General features: G+C 41.8%; 1 protein-coding gene across 1 annotated transcript in view; it reads left to right on the top strand.

Annotated features, from left to right (window-relative positions):
• The window catches only part of rnf123 (ring finger protein 123), a 121,821-nt gene that overhangs the window by 31,815 nt on the left and 70,510 nt on the right, over window positions 1-19,496 (top strand). Inside the window, exons 31-34 of the mRNA XM_087174504.1 lie at window positions 1,616-1,672; window positions 2,084-2,215; window positions 2,644-2,719; window positions 4,295-4,379. Coding sequence (XP_087030630.1) covers window positions 1,616-1,672; window positions 2,084-2,215; window positions 2,644-2,719; window positions 4,295-4,379 — 350 coding nt within the window. The remainder of the gene's footprint in view (window positions 1-1,615; window positions 1,673-2,083; window positions 2,216-2,643; window positions 2,720-4,294; window positions 4,380-19,496) is intronic.

Raw genomic sequence — 19,496 nt, 5'->3', positions numbered from 1 at the left:
TGTTTTCCATAAAAGTTTCAGCAGTATTTCCATCACTTGGCTTCACAGATACTTCAGAGTGATTGAAATAGCAGCGTTATCAACTGACTCAGAGGTGGTGTTAAAAAGGTTAAAGGCCCATTCAGTGGTTTTTCATGTTTAAGCCAAATAACGTCCATCTGCTTACACTGTCATTTACCAAAACATTCAGCCACGTTTCAGCTTTTGAAATATTTTCCTGTTGTCAGACCTTCACCTCAGCATCTACATGCAGCACCACGCTGCCATTTTGATATGATTTAATGTGAAGTAGGTTTAATGAAAACCAGTGTTTTTGATTACGATGCATTAACCATGGTGAAAAAGTTTCATGTCTCAGTGAGTTCATTTCGATTTCGCACTAAAATGAGCTGAAACCATCGAACCTTTCTAGAAACTGACATCAACACTTCCATACGTGGGGAGATGTTTGTCAGGAATGTGACTCGTGTAACAGCAGTCCAGGTTTTCTGGGCTGAATCCAGTGGAGTGATCCTTTAAAGACATCTTGACTGGCTGGTAGAGTCAGATACAGGATGAAGCCCACATGTAAAAACAGAGTAAGGCGTGCTCTTTGTTTCCCTCTAATAAGATCATTTTGGCTTTTGGATAAATCCTCAGTAAGACTCTGAATCATCAAACCTCACAGCACTTAGTTTTCTAATTGATCACATTCCTGTGGGAATATCTGTTATTTGCAGCACTGCGGCATTAGTTGTTGTTTCCTCAGAGACACACTGGGTTTCACTTCACACATAAACTGCTCAGAGAGCAGCTCCGCGTTAAGCATTAGCTTCTCTTTGCTGTTATTTTAGCCATGTTAGTGAGATGATAATGTCTGTGAGTTGGTCCTCCTCTTTGGTCCAGACCGAAAAGTCTCAACAGCTGTTGGATGGATTGTGATGAAATGTGGTTCAGACGTTCATGTTTAACTATAATAACTGCTGATCCTCTGACTTTTCCTCGATCGTCATCATCAGGTTTAATTTGTCCAATACTTTGGTTTATTACAAGATACCTGCAGAACTACTGGCATTCCCATTAGCTGCAGCCGTGTTTACTGCTAATTAGCAAATGTTAGCATGCTAACAAGAATAACTAAGCTGGAGAACATGGTCGACACTGTGGTTGCTAAACATTAGCATGTTAGAAAGGTCTATTAAACATTATTGTAGTGTAAAGTGTTATTGCTGCTGAGCGGATGTATTATTGTGCATCACGTTCATATTACGACAGAATAAACACGAGTCGCTGCGGCTGTCTGGAAGTTTGACTGTCTGCAGGATTTGTTGTTCGTCAAAGTGACCAATAAAGTTTTCTTGCTCCAGCTGTAATTATTCAACAGAAAGCTGCTTCACTCTGTCAGTCAGTGGACAGAGATAAGGGTTTTAGAAGTCTGACTTTAAGCTGCGTGTCACAGTAGATTAACTTGGTGACTTCAGTAAAGACTTGTCTGAATTTCATGCAGGTGAAATTGGGAAAGTCAACAGAAATATTAAAGTTCAAGTTTTAAAATTCAGCTTTTTCAAATCCTTGATGATTTAAAGGTGTGTTGACTGTGATGATGTCCCTCCTTCCTCCCTCTCTCTCTTTTCAGATCCAGCAGGCAGCAGAGCGTCCAGAGAGGAACTTTGTGGACACTCGTCAGCTGAAGGTAACAGAAATGTATTAAATCTAAATCCAGTTTTGAATCTTTTATTCTGTTTGTCCAAGTGAATTCATGAGTCAATGGTGTCGAGCTGCAAGTCGTTTGTGTTTTTGTCAAGTTGCGTCTAAAGTGATCAGATTCATGGCTCTAGCCCAAGTAATGTGACTCGAGTGATAGAAAATGATAGAAAATAAGGTTTGTCTGTTTCCATGGAGTCTTTACATCATTATTCTCATTAAAAGAAAAGTAGGAAGCAAAATACAAATCCTTTCACTTACTGTTAATGTATCAATCCTGCTGGCTTAATCTGCTGCTCTCACTCTCAGATCAGTGTGTGTCATAGGTTCGTATTCAGGGTTACCTACTTCATGCCGAGTCACCTGGTGTGTTGATTGAACATGTAAAACCCTGTTCCAGGTGTGCGCGACCTGCTTCGACCTGTCAGTCAGCCTGCTGCGTGTGCTGGAGATGACCGTCACTCTGGTCCCTGAGATCTTCCTGGACTGGTCCCGCCCCTCCGCAGAGCTGCTCCTCAGACGACTGGCTCAGGTGATCCACGCCAGGAAACGCAAACGTCACAGTGTGATGGGTGTACTGGGTTCGCCCACGGATTTCTCTTGTTTACGTGGGGTTACTCTGGGTTAAAGGCAGGTCATGCTAGAAAAGAAGCTGTTTGAACAACCAGTCGTTCAACCACATCTGAAGCTCCACATGAAATCTAACAGGATGGTTCACATTTTCAGATTTCTGGTACATTTTCAAATTAAAAGCTTTTATTCTGAAGTTTGAGTAAAAGTGAAGATTTTGATTTTGAACTTTCACTTGAGTCCAACGTTTTAGTTTAAGCAGTTTGATGAATATGAGCCCTGAACTGTGTGTGTGTGTGTGTGTGTGTGTGTGTGTGTGTGTGTGTGTAAGAAGTTGGTTGCTTTTATTGCTGAAAAACATATTAATACTTGATGTCTCTTCCTCTGCAGCTGTTGAACCAGGTGTTAAACAGAGTAACAGCAGAGAAGAACCTGTTTGATCGTGTTGTCAACTTAAGACTGCCAGGTACACACACACACACACACACACGCACACGCACACATATTTGAAGTTTTAATTTTGTGAAGCCATTTTCCATTAGCACTTAATTTCACAGAGAGTTTCTTTAACAAAGCGTAATTTGGCCCGTGTTACAGGAAACAGATGAAGTTCTCTAAACTATTTGAGTTTAATTAGTTGTATTAAATTTCACATTTTTGCATGTTCAGTTCAGCACTAACTAAAATACTCTCTGGTTACACTATTAATAAACTGGAATGAACTAATTAGGCTTATAATTATTGCAAAATTCTGAATCTCTTTTCATAAGATTTCCTCTGAATTTACAGGTACATATCAGTTCATTTCTAGTAAATTATTAGAAACCGTGGCAACATTTTAATATGGACATCCAGTATAAAAGTGGAGGTATTAGGAATATGGTCACACACTAACTTAGCAAGCAACTGGATAAACATGTGAATCCATTCAGTGGAGCAGGAACTTATTCTGTTGATGGACTAATAGGAACGGTGATGGCTCCGCTGAAGTTGAGCTGCTCTGGCTCTATTTGGGAGGTGGGGGTTTACTGGAGCATGTAAAAAAAGTCATTTCTGTCAGCAGCAGGAAACTGAGTGAGACTCTGAGCAGGACGAGAGATTAATAACTGTTAGATTACTCATGAAGCCTGGTGGTGAAAATGATGGAGTAGAGGATTGAGAGGAGGAAATATACTGAATTATCTTGTGTTCCTCATTCCCGACAGTGACATGATCATTTACACAGTGACTTTGGTTGTTAGAGATGTTTAGGATAAAACTTCAGATGAGAATCTTTTCTGTTAGTGTCCTTTTAACTTTAACAGGTAGCTGAGGTCGGCATAAACACCTGAAACAGCGGGGGACAACTAATTTAGCTTGGCATAAAGACTGGAAAAAGGGGGAAACGGCTATTGTAGTTTAGCATAAACAGAGGGAACAGGGGGAAACGGCTATTGTAGCTTAGTATAAAGACCTTTTGCTGGGGAAACGGCTACTTTAGCTTAGCATAAAGACCTGAAACAAGGGGAATTAGCTAGTCTACTTCTGTCCACAGGTTAAAAAAAAAAAACCATACACCTCCCAGCTCCTCTGAAGTTCACAGACATTTTGGGAGCTTTCACTTTTAGTTTTTACAGATTTTATGTTTTTAATATGTTGTTTAGATAATATAATAAAACTGGGGGATTTGTTTACCAGCTCTGTCACCATCTGATGGATTTTGTTTTGTACACGACTAGACTCTGTGTGAAGTGATGTCACTGTGTCTCATCACTCAAAATGTCAATGCTGTTGGAGTTATAAACACACGGGTTTGTAAAAAAAACCTGAATTTTCATTTAACTGACTCATTACAGGGTTTCATTCATTGAAGTGCAAAAATCGAAACAGTAAAACTCAGTAGTTTGTCTCACATTTCAACATATGAGGCAACCGGACATTAAAACGACTGGCAGGAATAGCATCTTTAAAGGTTGCAGCAGTCACGGTGAGAGCGCTGGTGTCATCAGTGCAGTTTCGATGAACCTTTCTGTCAATATTAAAACTAATGTTTGTGTTTCAGGTCTGGAAAGTGTTGACCACTACCCCATCCTGGTTGCTGTCACAGGGATCCTGGTTCGAATCCTGGTGGATGGAGACAGACAGGGGTGAGTCCGAGCTGGCTTTTTTTCTTACCCATAATGCACCTGAGCCAGGTTGTTTTTGTTGTTTTGGGTGTTAACTGGACCTTTTGTATTTAGAGAATGGCACAAGTTTCAGACTCTGACTTCTGTTCGCTGTGTGTCAAACTGAATCACATTATAACTGTCATTATAACTGGCAGTTAGTCTGACTGGTCCTAACGAAGGTTGCTGTCTGATGAATAGGAAAGAAAGGTGTGTGTGTGTGTGTGTGTGTGTGTGTGTGTGTGTGTGTGTGTGTGTGTGTGTGTGTGTGTGTGTGTTGGCTGCCCGTTTAGCTCTGCACTTCAGCTTGACTCTGCTACAGCTGCTCTCTGAGTGATGGTCTTTGGATCTTGGATGGATCTTTGAAGATAATCTTTACACAGCTCTAGTGTGTGTTTGCTGTACGCTGTCTGGTTGTTGCACAGAGCCTGCAAAGAGTGAACAGAGCTGCTTAAAGTCACGATAAGGCTGCTTCTGTTAAAAATCTGATCATTCCCAAAGCTGAATTATTTTCTGATGTATATCAAGGGTGTAAAATGTTTTGTATATTCGTTAACGGAACATGAGGCAACATGGGGGTGTCAGGGCTTGTCTTGCTTTTTTTTCTTCTATTTTTGAAGTGTCTGAGATGTTACGCTAGAGGATTTTATCTTTTAAAGTACATAAGAATAACAATAGTAATATTTTTCTATATGATAAGACAAAACTTTATTAACGATGTACAAAATAAATTTGTGGAAATGGAAGATAAGAATTGCAACTCCCATGTGAATCAAATTGTTTTTCCCTCATTGCACAGCCTGGACATGTGCTGTAAAATTGTTATTGCATTATTAATATTCAAAACAAACACAAACACAGTATGGCACCATTTTCTAGTTGTTTTTACAGAGAAAAGATCAAAACAATGTGACCAGATTCTGAAGCTTTGCTGTTCTTTACATTGGAAACCTTTAATCAAGTGAATTCAGCCTGTAGGATTTACCAGACATCAGAACAGTGAATGAAGCTGATGTAAAAGGTTTTACTTCACTCTCTGCCACTCTGTAGAAACGAGGATTTCTTTGCAGATGTGTGAGGAGTCAGCAGTCTCTCTGAAAATGTACTAATTAGGGAAACAGATCTCCGGCCCTGTGCATCATCCGTGACTGTCACAGAGCCGCTGCTCTGGGCTTTTCATCAACATTTGATTGAGCTTTAATTAACACAGCCGCTTCTCCAGTGACACGGCTGCGAAGGCGAATCCAAACTCATTACCTCTCAATAAAGCTCAGGCCCAACGACACAGTTGAGGGTCTGCTGACGGTTTGGGGTTCGGCATGAAATGGTGGAGGGAAGAAATCAGCTGTGCTTAATTGTGTTTAGGGAAAATGTCCCTTCAGGCCACCCGTACTTTACAGTGTGTACTCTGAGTGTGTGCTGCATTATGTGGATTAAAGTGTCCTGATGTGGCTGAAGGGTGTTTGTCTCCGTGGTTAACTGGATAATTGGGTTTCATCCAAACACGGAGAAGTTCTAATCTCTGTAGAATAACATTTTATCCTCATTTCACTGCTTCAGCAGCAGAAAAGAGATGTTCTGGTTTCCCTCCTGTTTCTGCAGCCAGACTCGCTCAAACAGTAAATTCTCAGACAATGGTTGGAGCCTTTATTTACCTCAGGCGCATTAAGAGTTAGGCCTTTATTTCTAATTTCCCCTGTTCCTCACTTTATGCAAACTCCATAAATCAACGATTTCCACAGCACCAACTCATCAGTACTGCAGAGTCATGTAGAACTCACCGCTCTGCTCAGACATCATGTTTCCTTATCCTCATTAATTCCAGACATTTCTTCTCCTGATTGATGTTAAACAAAACTCAACACTTCCTCGTGTTTTTTCACAATAAAGGCTTGCATGTATAAAGAAGGATGGAAAACTTTTAATGTGAAAACTATGGAGGAAGAGTTGTCCTGATGACTTTGAGCAGAATAAGCCCCAACACAAAGGTCAGGTTCTCTCTCACACTTTATGAATTTGAATTATGTAAAAAAAATTATGTGCTGATACGTGGTTGTAAGATTTTTTTAATCTTCTGAATATCGATGTCAGTATCGTGTGCTGTCGGCTGAATCTAAAATGTGCCAGTTTATAAAAACACAGATGAAACCAGATCTCACTAAAAGTGACACTCTCGCATCTCCAGTCAGGATTTTCCTCGCTCATATTCACACTCTCTCACTCTCACAAGCGCATCATGAGGCCACGGTGGGGCATATCACACGGTGTTGATGGGCTGCAGTGTGGAGGAAATTCAATTAGCAGACGATAAAAGCTGCAGCTGGTGCCAAAGTAAAGCAGCGACTGACAGGAAACGCCGTCTGAGACTGAATCTCTTCGCTCGGCTCCGACTCATCTGGTCTCAGACTGAAGCTGTGAGTTACATCTACGTCTGCAGGCTGCGTGATTCTCTGGTAAACAGGAATCATCACTGATTTCAGTGTAATCAGGATTACGTGATTCTATACAGTCTGATTTCATAATGCTCGGAGGCTCACTTGTCAGTTTGTTGGGAACAACAGCTCAAACTAAGTCAGTCAGATAACAGATCGTCCTTCATGAAGGTGCTAATGTTCAGTTTCTGTGGGTTCGTTTTTGGAGGCTGTAGTTTGTGCTGCATTATATCGAGTTCAACAGTAACACAAACCACAGCCTCCAAACACCTCTAAAAATGTTTGAACATTTTATTTTCTGCAGAAGTAGGAAAAAGTAAAAGAGGGAGAGCGGAGCTTCTAAACAACAAACCTGTTGGTCACGGTCAACATCTGTTAGGACAGGCATTCAACATGTTATACATATTACCAGTGACTTGACTGGGACTGTACATGTATAATGTAGTTTCAGTCAGACACTGAACCAGGATCAAATCTATCACTGCTCATTAACACTGTCGTCATGTAGCTGCTGAGCCGCAGATAAAATCAATATCTCATAATCAGGACATTGTCTGACAGGATGAAGATAAATCCAGGTTAATGACAAGTCTGTGTGCACATACAATATTTACAATACAATATATTTTTCGCCTCTCGACCCGATCAACAGGATTCCCGATACGGACAGCATTTTATGAAGTGTTTGTTGTGTTTACAGTTACAGTTTAATCAGCTGTTAGTGGGTCTGTTTGTTGTTTCCATCAGCCGCTCTGCTCCCGTTATCACGTATCATTAGCCGACACATCTCTTAGCATTCACCCGTCGTTCTGTGGCCGCGGAAGCAGGAAATTGATTGATTGTCTCTCCGTGTTCCTGCTGGTTCATGTGTGTGGCTCAGCAGTTTATAATTCTCCTCCTTATCGCTCATAAAAGCTCTTTCAGTCAGGCTCATCCTGGATGTCCCAGTGAAGTCACAGAGTCACAGATTAATGAATGTGACAGGTCACAGCCTGTGTTTTATCAGCAGCATCTTACAGCCACTGTACTGGGAAATAGATTTATATAATCTGGAGTGTTGTCAGCTGGATTCTTTTGTTATAATGGAGGATGGATGTTGTGTATGAGTGCACCTTTACTGGCACAGAGCACAAATCCATCTGTACATACACCGTTGTGTTATTGGAAGTTAAGAGGGAGAAATGAGCGCTGCCTTTCATGAAACTTTTACACAGACAGTCACTTCTAGAAACTTAATTTTGAATTATTAATGAGTGATGGATTTTATCACGCTGTTACCGATCTTTTCATTTTTACTTTGAACTGTGAAGCACTGTGTAAAGGCTGTTTTTAATGTGAGCTCTATGAATTAATCACTGATTATTGTTCTGATGTTTGATAACGATGACTGACAGATCACATGACACATGACGGGCGCCACAGCCATCATGCTGATGCAACAGTCGGAAAAATCGTCGTTCTTCGAGGCCGATGATTCAAGGCCTTTCTACATCCATATCAGTTTAACTGTGAGGCTTGTGCACGCTCCGCAATGACTGAGAACGCACATACCGCTTTATGAATCTGTTTAGTTGTGTTTTAGTCGTAGATGAGAGTTTTATGGATCTGGTCCCTGTGGATATGAAGGGTGGGGTACACATCTCACCTGTTTGCTCTCAGGAAACGGGTTGTGATTCTGCAGGTTGTGTGAGTTCTGTGCTGCTGATGCTGACAGTGTACTGTATGATTGACTGCTCATGTAAAATACTTAGCGAATATGCAGCTGCAGTCAACATTTCCACCCTGACCAATGAGGCAGTGAAACGTTTCTGCTGTGACACAAAGTGAATTCACTTCAGCGGTTTTCTCAGCAGCAGATTTCCTGAGCTGCTGGTTCACAGCAAACTGTAAGGCAGTAAAAAACACAGCTCAGAACAAAAGAAGGGGGAAGGAGAAGTCTGATTCATGTATCTTTTTGCATCTGATTCATTTCCATTTGATATGTCTGTCTACAAAACACTGAAACACATGAATTCAGTTCTTGTGAAGCATCAAGGGTGGAAACTGTGTGAGAGGAATGGAGAAATAGAGAGTTCCTGTCTAATAACATAGGCTTAGATAAGACAGGGAGATTAATTATTATCTTAGATTTTAAGCAATAGTTCGACATTTACGGGAAATATGAAACTACAGCCAGCAGCTGGATAGCTTACTCAACGCAGCGAGTAGGTTCAACACAAAGTCCCCATCTCCCTTTCCAAACACAACCAAATACAAAGAGTTGTTTGCAGAGCAGTCGGAGTCAGCGCGGTCCTGTAATAGCAAAGGGCAGCGGAGGGATTAACCAAAGTCCAGTTCAGTATAAACAAATTCCAGTCAAATCATTCTGGGCGATATCGTATTATTGCAAATTTATTTTGAAACAACTGACATCCAGCCAAGTCCTGCACAGAGACACAAAGTCTGCCGCCCGAGACTCGCTCCCTTTAGCTTAGCTTAGCTTAGCGTTAAGCGAGTGGAAACACAAGCAGCTTGGGACTTGCTGGTCCTGGCTCAGTCAACTGCCAGCTCCTTTTTGTGGAGGAGTGTTACAATTCAGCGCATGAGCCCCTTTCAGAAAAAAGTTGAACTGTCCCTTTACAACAGTGTTGACTAGGTTATAACTGGTCTGTTAGGAGGGAAATATGATGCATGAAGTTTGGGTTTGTTCTTGGGAATTTGGAGAAATACAGGTCATAGTAAATAAAGACAGCCTGCAGGTGAAACACCTGGTCTGTGTAATGTATTTTGAGAGTCTTGTCATTGTTGTGAGTGAGTGTTGTCAGGTCTAATTAATCCAGTGAGTTCACACACATGAGGTGTAAAGTTAAACCCAGCTACCTTCCTTCCTGTGGTCTCACCTCTCCTCTCTGCTTCACCACTGCCTCCTCCTCTAGATGTTTCTGTCATGAACAGGCTTTTGCTTTTGTCTTTCATCAGATGAGTGATAATATACTGCAGTGAGCTTCATGTTGGTCCACGTCTTATTTACGTGACTGGTGGTAACTTTATTCTCATGTTCTCCTGTCTCCAGGTGTCCTTCAAAGAAATCTCCAGTGTTTACAGTTTTATATGCAATTGACATTTATATTTCAACAAGTTTGATTAATGCTTAAATAATGGTTTAAGTAATTTTATTATTGACTTTAGACTTGTTGGTCTTGATTTGAGGACTGGTTGGTTTTCTTTTGAGACTTGTTGTATGGATTTTCCATCAGGAGAAACCAAAGACCGTGGTGTTTGTAGTTTTTGTCAGGCCGTCATGGACTAGATGTTGAACCGATTGACTTGTATAAGCAGCAGTCAATGTGTACCGTGTTGTGATCAGTGATGAAGACTTTTTGTTGGTCCTCTCTGACTCTGTCCTGCAGTAACTTTAGTAAGTGGTCCGGGATGGATGGTGTTGGGAGTGTTCAGGGTCGCGGGTCAGTGCAGTGATGGGACACCACAGGAAGGCTCCCTGCCCATTAATGGACTCAGTGTGACCAGTAACATAATTGTTGAAATGAATAAAAGCATGATTGTCCTCCACAGCAGAGCTGGACCGGCTCATGTGAGGCGACAGGGAAAAGTCCAGTAAAAGTCCAGACGTTGGTTTCTAACAGCAAAAGTGTTGCTGCACATGATCCACCTGTTTAAACGTATAGCTTACTGATTATGTACGTACAGGTGAGGTTAACTGCAGTGTAGCTCAGAGAGAGAGCATGTTCAACAGCAGGAACCTTACATATTTTATGGTTAGTTAGTTAACTCAGCGTTTGAGGCTTTGCACTGAGAACAGAACCTGGTGCAGATCAGCGAGTCTTCATGTCTCCAGCTTGGTTATGCTAAACAGATATCCTGCAGGTTCTCAGTAAACTCTGTCGTCAGTGAGGCTGGAAGTGTGTCTGTCCTCCTCTGCCAGTGAATGACTTCTTCAGCCCACGTGTTTTTCTCATATGTAAATTTGTGCTGTTCTGTTCCACTTTATTTCTCTTAAAGTGAAGTTTCACTAAAGGTCATCTGTCATCTTCAGAAATGTCTTGTCTGTATGATTAAATAATCAGGGTTTCAACTTCTCCTTCTACTTCTCTGTGAGAGTTCCATGTTCAGATTGATACCAGCAGCTGGTTAGCTTAGCTGTTCATTTTTCATATTTTCCAGTCTTTATACTAACCATACCAGCTGCTGGTTAGCTTAGCTGGTTTTAAGTCTTTACGCTAAGCTAACCAAAGCAGCTGCTGGCTGTAGCTCCGTGTTTACTGCACAGACATGAGAGGTATCAATATGAGTGTTTCTTTCAGCCAAGAAAAACGTCTTTTAACGTCTTTAACCCCAAAGACCATTTGGAAGATCTTTAACTATGCTCACATCTGCCGTGTTAGGTTGAAATTATGTAAATTGTAAATGTAAATTATGTCATTGAAAGTGTTTTTAAAGAACGAAATATTTTTTATCAAATGATGCTAATGGTGCAGATATAAAACTGTTGTCTGAAAGTAGCTGTAACAAAGTGCTATGAGAGTCTCTATGACATCGTCCTCCAGTGCAGAGTTTTTCTTTTAAACTACTTGAGGTGGGAGCATCAGTTAGTGGAGACTGAGTGATAAAAGCATCATACTCTCTCACAGATAACATGGTGAACATTAGTTTAGTGGTCTAATCACTCTGGTTTGACCTCTCCTCCTCCCGTGATCGAATTCCATCAAGGATTCTTCTTTAGTTTCTCCTGCACCTTATTACTCCCATTAGTGTCCACACATAATGGTATTTATTGACCAGCGAGTATAGAATCCATCAGCGTTATGTTGATGGTATTAAAACTGTGCTCGTCCTTAAAAGAACTGTGCTGTTACTTTATCCTGCTGACTCCGCAGGGAGATATGCAAATACACAAGGACAAAGTGGACACTGTTTCTACAGCAAAGATCATGTGCTGTTCACAGATTCTCTTGATAAATGTCCTCAGGTGATGTCACCTGAGTCAAAGAGGGTCAAGTGTGAAAAGTTGAAACAAACCGGGGGGGTGGGGTGGAGGTGGAGTTAGGAAGAAGAGAGTTTACCAGAACCTCACATATTGGCCTGTTCCTCATTTCTGCTGCAGGCTCCAGGCTACTTCTAGCATAACACACCCTAATCAACCACCCAACTCTCAGAAGTCCAGGTGCACTGTGGGTAATGTAGGCAGCAGGTTTTGACAAAAAGGAATGTCTGGAATAAAAAGACGACATATGCTGCTTCGATTTATTTATTTATTTATTTTTCAACTGTCCATCATGAGTGTGGCAGTGTCACAGGAATATGATGATAAAGCTATAGCCTCCTTCTAACCCTGTAGTAACTGACAGGTGTGTTGCACATCCACCACCATTTAACCCCAGGTTGTTGTGATGCCAGCAGCTGTGGGTACTGGAAACCTGCTGAAGCAGCTTGTCCTCTGAAACGTTGGTTTGCACGGGATTACTGAATGTGTGAAATGAGTTTTATTCTGAAGCTCTGACGGTCCTCGTGTCTGCGCTGTGAAGAGCCAAACCTGTGCTCTCAGGATGCTTTGTGTGTCTGTGGCGGGATGGGTGGTGAAAACACAACACACACATTGGTGATTAACTCACGTATCATCAGACATGGGGTGATGAAGTAGCTTAGCATAGTTAGCGCAGCTTTCCCCGCCATGCCCTGCTAGGTCCATTCATCACTTCATTCATTCCTCACATCTCTTTCATCCATCCATGAGGCCATCCGTCCATGACACCCGGTGCTGTCTTTTGTCTTTCTCACCGTGACGAAGGACAGACAGAGACCTTGGATTTTCCTGATTACACCTTTTAGGTTTCAGCATTTTTATGCATTCAGGAAATAAATTAACTCTAAAGTTAAAGTCAAACAAATGGCTTAACAGTAACTATAAATGTATGCATATTAGTTCTGTAGCTCTTGCTTTACCCTGCCTGCAGACAAACATGAAGTCTGTGTGTGTGAATAATACCAATGTACAGTTTTAATGGACAGGATTCAACTTTACTGTGCATTCACAGCAACATTCCAACTCTGACATGCATATACATTTCCAATTGTGGACTTAATTGTGTGTTTTTCATCTTTGTCTCATACTGTTCCATGGTACGACACGCTAATTAATTGAACGGGAGAACGGCCGTCCAGTGAATGGCCTCGAGCTGTGTGCTGAACTCATTTCATGTGCTGATGCAGCTCACATGCAGCCGGTTTCACCAATAGCTTTTGGCCACTCGTGGGTGTTGGAGTGTTTGTGCATGTCATAAATCAGAGATGCAGCGTTCCAGTTTTGTGCCACTCCAGGGAACCACCACCACAACCAAGTGGATTCCTGGAAGCCTCCATTCACCTGTGCACGCTTGACATTGTGTTTTGGGTGAGACACAAAGTCATGAAAAATGTTGGTCTCACAGCAAAAGTAGGTGGGACATTTTTGCCCTCCTTTCTCTGGTGCTGTAGGCCAGTCTGTCAGTCTGTTTGTGGATCTTAGCTCCAAGTCCTTTGCTTCCTAATACATCTTTAAAACATCTCACAAACATATAGTGTAATGTACAAACTGCTGTATATTTGCAATAGGTGCAAACTCCAAGGTCCAAACATATGACGCCATAACTAAAGGTGCACCGACCCAACGGCAAACAGAAAACTGGGACGAATTTTATATAAATTATACGTACAGAAATGATTCAAGCAGGAATAGAGATAAACCTGGTGTGTTGTACAAACTCAAACCAACAGTGTTTTAGTCCCTTAACACTTCCTGACTCACCTCGTCTGTCTGTGGCTCTCAGTTCCAAGCTCGTTGGTTCCTACTGAAAAAAGACGGTTAAACACAAGAATTCATTGCTACTGTTTGTTTGGTGTTGTTGGCACAAAATATGAAGATAGTCATCATGAAATGAATGAACCATGTCTGATCCTGATCCTCCCTGAGCCTCAATCTTTGTTTCTGAAGATGTCACTGTAGCTTTGTTCTGTTTATCATGTCTGCCAGACTCTGTGACAAACCAGCCTTGACGTAGCTTCAGTCTCATCACTTCTGCCTCTGTCATCAGAAGAAATAAATATTTACAACTCAAATCTGAAACGGGAAACATCAGGGAAGCCGACAGAGATCAGTGGGGTGGGGTGGGGGCTCGCCATCAGCCCCCTGTATGAGATTTATGAAAGGAATGCTGTTGTCGAACAGCTGATAAATGCACAGAACAGAAGATACATCAAGCATCTGTTAAACCTGAATTATGAATGATGTTGGAAAGTGTAAGGTTTTTTTTTTTTAGATTATAACCTCTATTTTAATGTCATTTGATCGGTTCCACAGCATCTGCTGGACCTCATTTGCAACCTGTTTTCGTCTCCAGCTCCTCCATCTCTTCTTCTTTTGCAGTAGATCTACAGTTTTATGAACCTCAGTCTCTCCCTCCTCCTCTCACTTCAGTTTTGAGAAAAGCAGTTTTTTTTAATTTTTGTATTATTTATTCTGTAGAAATCTCACAGTAGCTTCTTCCATCTTCTCTCTTTCTCTCCCATCACTGTCCCACAGTCCAACACTCTGCTTGTGTGGTGACTCGCTGATTCTTTTTAATGGTGTTATTTGCGGTGGATTTCATCTGTCCATCACCCTCGTGTCTCCCTCTCCTCTCTGTTCACATCAGGACTATTAACAGCCGCCCCCCTCCACTCCTCCACACTGTAGGAAATCAATGGTGCTAATTATTGTCCATTACCTCAGGCTGAAAGACATGAGAAGCAGCTCGCAGCCATCCACAGATTAGATTGGGACCGGGGCTAATTAGCTTAGCAGCTTTGGAGCATGAGAGGCCTGGGCTCTGGGGATGTTGGGTTTTTTTTTTCCACCACATGAACCGGGCCTGCTGTGAGTTTTATTGCTCTGTGCGACTGCTGCTTTCACTGCTAATCTCTCTCAGCTGGGAGGATTGTTTTCCAGTACATAGTGGTGTCCCGCTGGGTAGGGAGGGGATGTGGTTTCAGGAAGTTTTTCCTTCTGTGGTCGGTGGCGCTGGACGTTGTTGACTCTGAGACAAAATGTGCACTATGTAAGAAGTAAATACAGCAGCGTTAGACATCGAATAATTCCCCAATCTGTCACCACGTTACTGAGCATCAATAAAAAAAGACGAAAATGTGGCAATTTCATTCTTTCTCTTTCAGAGGCAAGACGAATCAGAGATTGTTTATAATAATAATAATAATACAAACAAACACAATACTAGTTCACAAGTAGAGAGGACACCATCAGTAATGTCATTAAAAACAAGCCCAGATGCTGTAGTATCAATGATTATTGATTGTACATGATTATTTTACAAATTAAATAATTAACTATTTCAAAAGTGGCTCAACTAATTTAATTGCTGCTTAGTAAGACTGAGAGGGACGAGCACATTAGCGATGGTAATGTCAGTCAGTTGGATGGATCCAGATGAAACATGGTTCTGCCTGTAGGTCTCTCACTGACAGGAACACATCACTGACCCCCTCCCCCTCGCCCTCCTCACAGCTCACTGTTCTCAGACTCAGCTCACTGTTATCGCCCTCGTCTTTCACCCATGTTGCATCACCGCTGCCTTACATTACCTCATTCATCACCGTCAACATATTTGAATTAATCTGACTCAACGAGAGGCCCCGTCAGAGTTCCTGTCTGCTATGAGACTGTGCTGATTCTTGCAGTAGCGCCACATGTACAGAGGACAGCAGGCGGCGTGTAATGAATTGTAATAATAGGTACCACCCCTGTCATTGTAACCAGGGGAGGGAGGTGATCCTCCAGGTCACATGTAAATGTCTTGATACTTGATTAGCTGCACACTCTCTCTCTGCAGAGGGAATTATTATTCTCTGCTCTGCTGACAAAGACAATCTCACACATGCAAACCCTCCTGATTTCCATGGCCTGCTCTTCCCCTGGGGCCTCATTTCGTCCACATTTCCCCTGTATTTAATCTGCACACCAACCGCCTTCATTAAAAGTACAGATACAAAACATCGAGGTCATACACTGAGCTAGAATATAGATTGCACTCAACTCTGACGAGTCAACATATTTACCTGTGTGTAAAATGCAAAATGCAGATGGGGGGGGGGGGCTGTGTCATATGGTACGGGTGGTCTGGATGGGACAGCCTCGTAAAAACTGATTCAGACAGCCTGGGGTTTATATGTCATGTAACTAAGGAACCAATCCCGTAAACTCGTGAGGATGGAGGCGGGCAAAATAAACTCGAAACCCTGTCAGTACAGAGAGTGAGAGTTTGCATTAGCACAACTGCCAGTTACAAGCTAACAAACAACATTAAGATGCTAACTATGCTAAACCGTTCTGATTCGTCTGCTAGTCTCTGGTTCTGGTCTCAACAGACTCCTCATGTGAGTCTGGGTCTGATTGAGGCTCAAACATGTGGCTGAATCTCTGTGATGTTCCCTCCTCTAATCATCTTGATACTCTCTGCTGTCTCACCTGTCCACCTGGAGGAAGCAGCAGTGGTGGGCGGGGCTCAACGCCTGATCAAAAAATCTGCTTCCAGCATGTTAAACAAAGAGTATTTTAACATAGTTTATAACATGTCTGAAGAGGGACTTAAAAGTCCAGTACATGCAACATGCTCACTTTCTTATTTATCCAATGGAAAAAAACTGGGGTTTGCTATTGGCTGCTTTTCTGCACATGATCTCAGAGTATCAGCTGTCCACAGTTGCCCACGTATGGAGCAATGCATGCTGGGTTTTTAGTGTGACCCTCTGCCAGAGAGTCTCAGCAGGTAGAAACACAACCTTGATTTACTGACATCTGATGAGCAACGTGTGAAATGTTGTTCAGGGTCTCCTGGACAGATTTCTTCAGAAGTGAGGAGGTGACACTGCAGTGATGGAGGTTTGTTCACCTCCACTTCCTGTCAGATTCGTCTGCAGCCATGGTGTTAGTCAGTTGTTGTGTGTCTGTTAGCCAGCGCTTCAGTTCAATACTGTGTGTCCGAATCTGTGAGATGTGTGTGTTTGGTCAGGTGTGTTTTATCCATGTGTCTTTCCAAGACACGGACAGTTACAGTCACTTCGGATGTGTTGTGTCTTCGCCTGGAGCGGCATCCATCATGTTTCGTCTTTCTGTCAGTCACATGTCCTTTTCCTCCATCAGTCAGTGCAACACAAACTGAGTCTGTTCCCAGTGTTTCCTCTCTGTCTGTCAGACACTCAGAGATGCAGAGGTGGTTAAATTGATGCACTTCCACCCAGCATCTACTGTGGGGTGAGGAAAGAGGGGTCTCCTCTCCTCTCCTCTCCTCTCCTCTCCTCTCCTCTCCTCTCGCCTCCTCTCCTCTCCTCTCGCCTCCTCTCCTCTCCTCTCCTCTCCTCTCCTCTCCTCTCCTTATACTTGGACATGTTGTAAATGAGCTCCAGTCTACACTTCACCCATCATACGGCCTCCAGTGCAGAGCGATGGATTTCTTTATGTCAAAGTTTCAGCGTTTCTGTCGACTTTGTTCACTTAGACCAACGTGTCTATCAGGCCAGTTTGTGTTTTTACAGTTTAATGCCTTGTCAGTGATTTACACCTTTGTTCTTATTTACTGTACGTGGACAGAAAACCACTTGTTTCTTTCATGGAAACACAGATTCAGTTGACTTATGCTGCGGCTGGAGGAGATTTTGTTATGATAACGTTAGGATCGATAACGTTTTGCTTAAAATCTGAATCTAGTTTTCAATCTCTTAAAGTTGAAAATGACCAAAATCTGTATCTGAGAAGACATGTCGATTAAATATGTATCTGACACATTGAAATAACAGCTGTAGAGACCTGATGCTGGTCCTGATTGTGAATTATTAACTTGATCCCTTTTAATTATTGATCTTGTGTGAATGAAAGTTTAACTGGAGAATGTTACAGATATTACAGCACAAAATCATTCAGTTCAACTCGCAGTATCAGATTCATTTTGTAGAGAAATGCCTCTCACTGAGGATCTTTGGACACTGGCTGCACATTGAACAGGAAACAGCCACAGATTTCCTGCTGGACATTCATTCGCTCCAGCTGATAAACTTTGTCCTGAGAGGAGTTTTACTTTTGAAGATAAGAGTTGGACGTCAACTTACTTAGTTGTTTTAAAAACTGCAGTTCCTCTAATGGCCACTTGCTCCAAAAGTGAGTCAATCTCCATAGACTCCCATGTTAAAATGCCCAGCTTTACAGCTGCTACACATGCCCCACCTCTTTGCCCATCCTTAAGTTGAGCCAGGAATTAGGCGGAGCCAGGCACTGCCAAGATGGCGGTGGTGGAGCAGCTCACTCTGAGCTTCAAAACCGCTCTTCAGAGTTCTTCACTTGACACTCAGTACTGTGTGTGTTTTCCACTGCAGCCCCACACACACACTCTGTGACAGCTCCCACACAATAAAGCATCAACAGACGACAAACACATGAAAGAAGTTAGAGTGAATCAGAAGAACGAGCTGGAGACAAGCAGATTTTATAATATATATTAAGACATTTACTGAACATTACATTACAGTGCAGTGCAGTGCAGTGCAACCACATTTCATTCACACTTCCTCCACCTCACCTCATCTTCTGTTGTGTTTAACTATATCTGCCACAGTGAAACGGACAAAGGCAGGTGTGATGACACAGAATAAATCTCCACAGTAGTCTCTGTATGTAGTCAGCATGAGTATCAGTTAGAAAATTATCCAGACTATTCAGATCCAGATTCAGTCTTTGGAGGACTTGTAGAATAAGTGGATGGTCATAGGTTTGCCAAGACAACTACTGGGAGTGTTGTTTGCACAAATAATCACCCCTGAACCCCCTCACACCTGTTTGTACATCACCAACCCAGAGATGAAACATGACATCAGGTTATAAGTAACTCTAACTTTGATTCCCTGAACTTTAATCTTCATTGTTGCTTAAGTCACAAATATTTAAATTTATCGAGAAATACTTAAACTTTTCAGGGGCTTCAAACAAAATAATATTTCATATGTAAAGTACCAGTCAAATTTATATAGTTATTTAACTTGGTGTAATGTGTCAGTGTTTTTGAAATTAAAGCACCGAACAAATAAATAATAGATTTTAAAAACAATCAATCATTGAATCTTCTTGTTAAACTAAATTTAATTTACATTTTTGACTCATCCAGCAGCTGAACACACAATGCAAATCAAACATTGTTCAGAAAGTTGGTCCCAACATTGTTGCAGAAGTTCCCACAAATGTGTTGCACTTGCAGGTTGAATTTTTACAATGGACAGTTTACCACTGATCTTTGTACCGTTTCTAGATTTTTCTGGTTGAGCAGCTGAAATTTCAATAAAATATGGCAACATGGTGGTGTCGTAAAACCTTTACCTGGTAGTGTACATATTAAAAAACATGGTCAAAAACCCACATGTATGAACTTCATTCTTCAAGCTTGTTCTACAGTATAATCTTCTGCAGTGAACTTTGCTTAATTTCAAACAACCTTCTTAACGAACTTCACTGTGTAAGAGATCTAATGTTTTGTTTGGTGCGAATAAGCAAACGATGGTGAACATCATGTTACCATGTTGACGGCACAATCAACTGTTGACCGGTTTTATTAAAATGTAATTGAAAAATCTGATTACGGTGTGTAAGAAATCTGTG

Source organism: Seriola lalandi, unplaced genomic scaffold (genome assembly GCF_002814215.2).
Source record: "Seriola lalandi dorsalis isolate HSWRI2012SDOR001 ecotype SW California unplaced genomic scaffold, Sedor1 jcf7180002054358, whole genome shotgun sequence".
Lineage (NCBI taxonomy): Eukaryota > Metazoa > Chordata > Actinopteri > Carangiformes > Carangidae > Seriola > Seriola lalandi.
The sequence above is the reverse complement of the archived record's forward strand: the minus strand, read 5'-3'. Positions and strand labels throughout refer to the sequence as shown.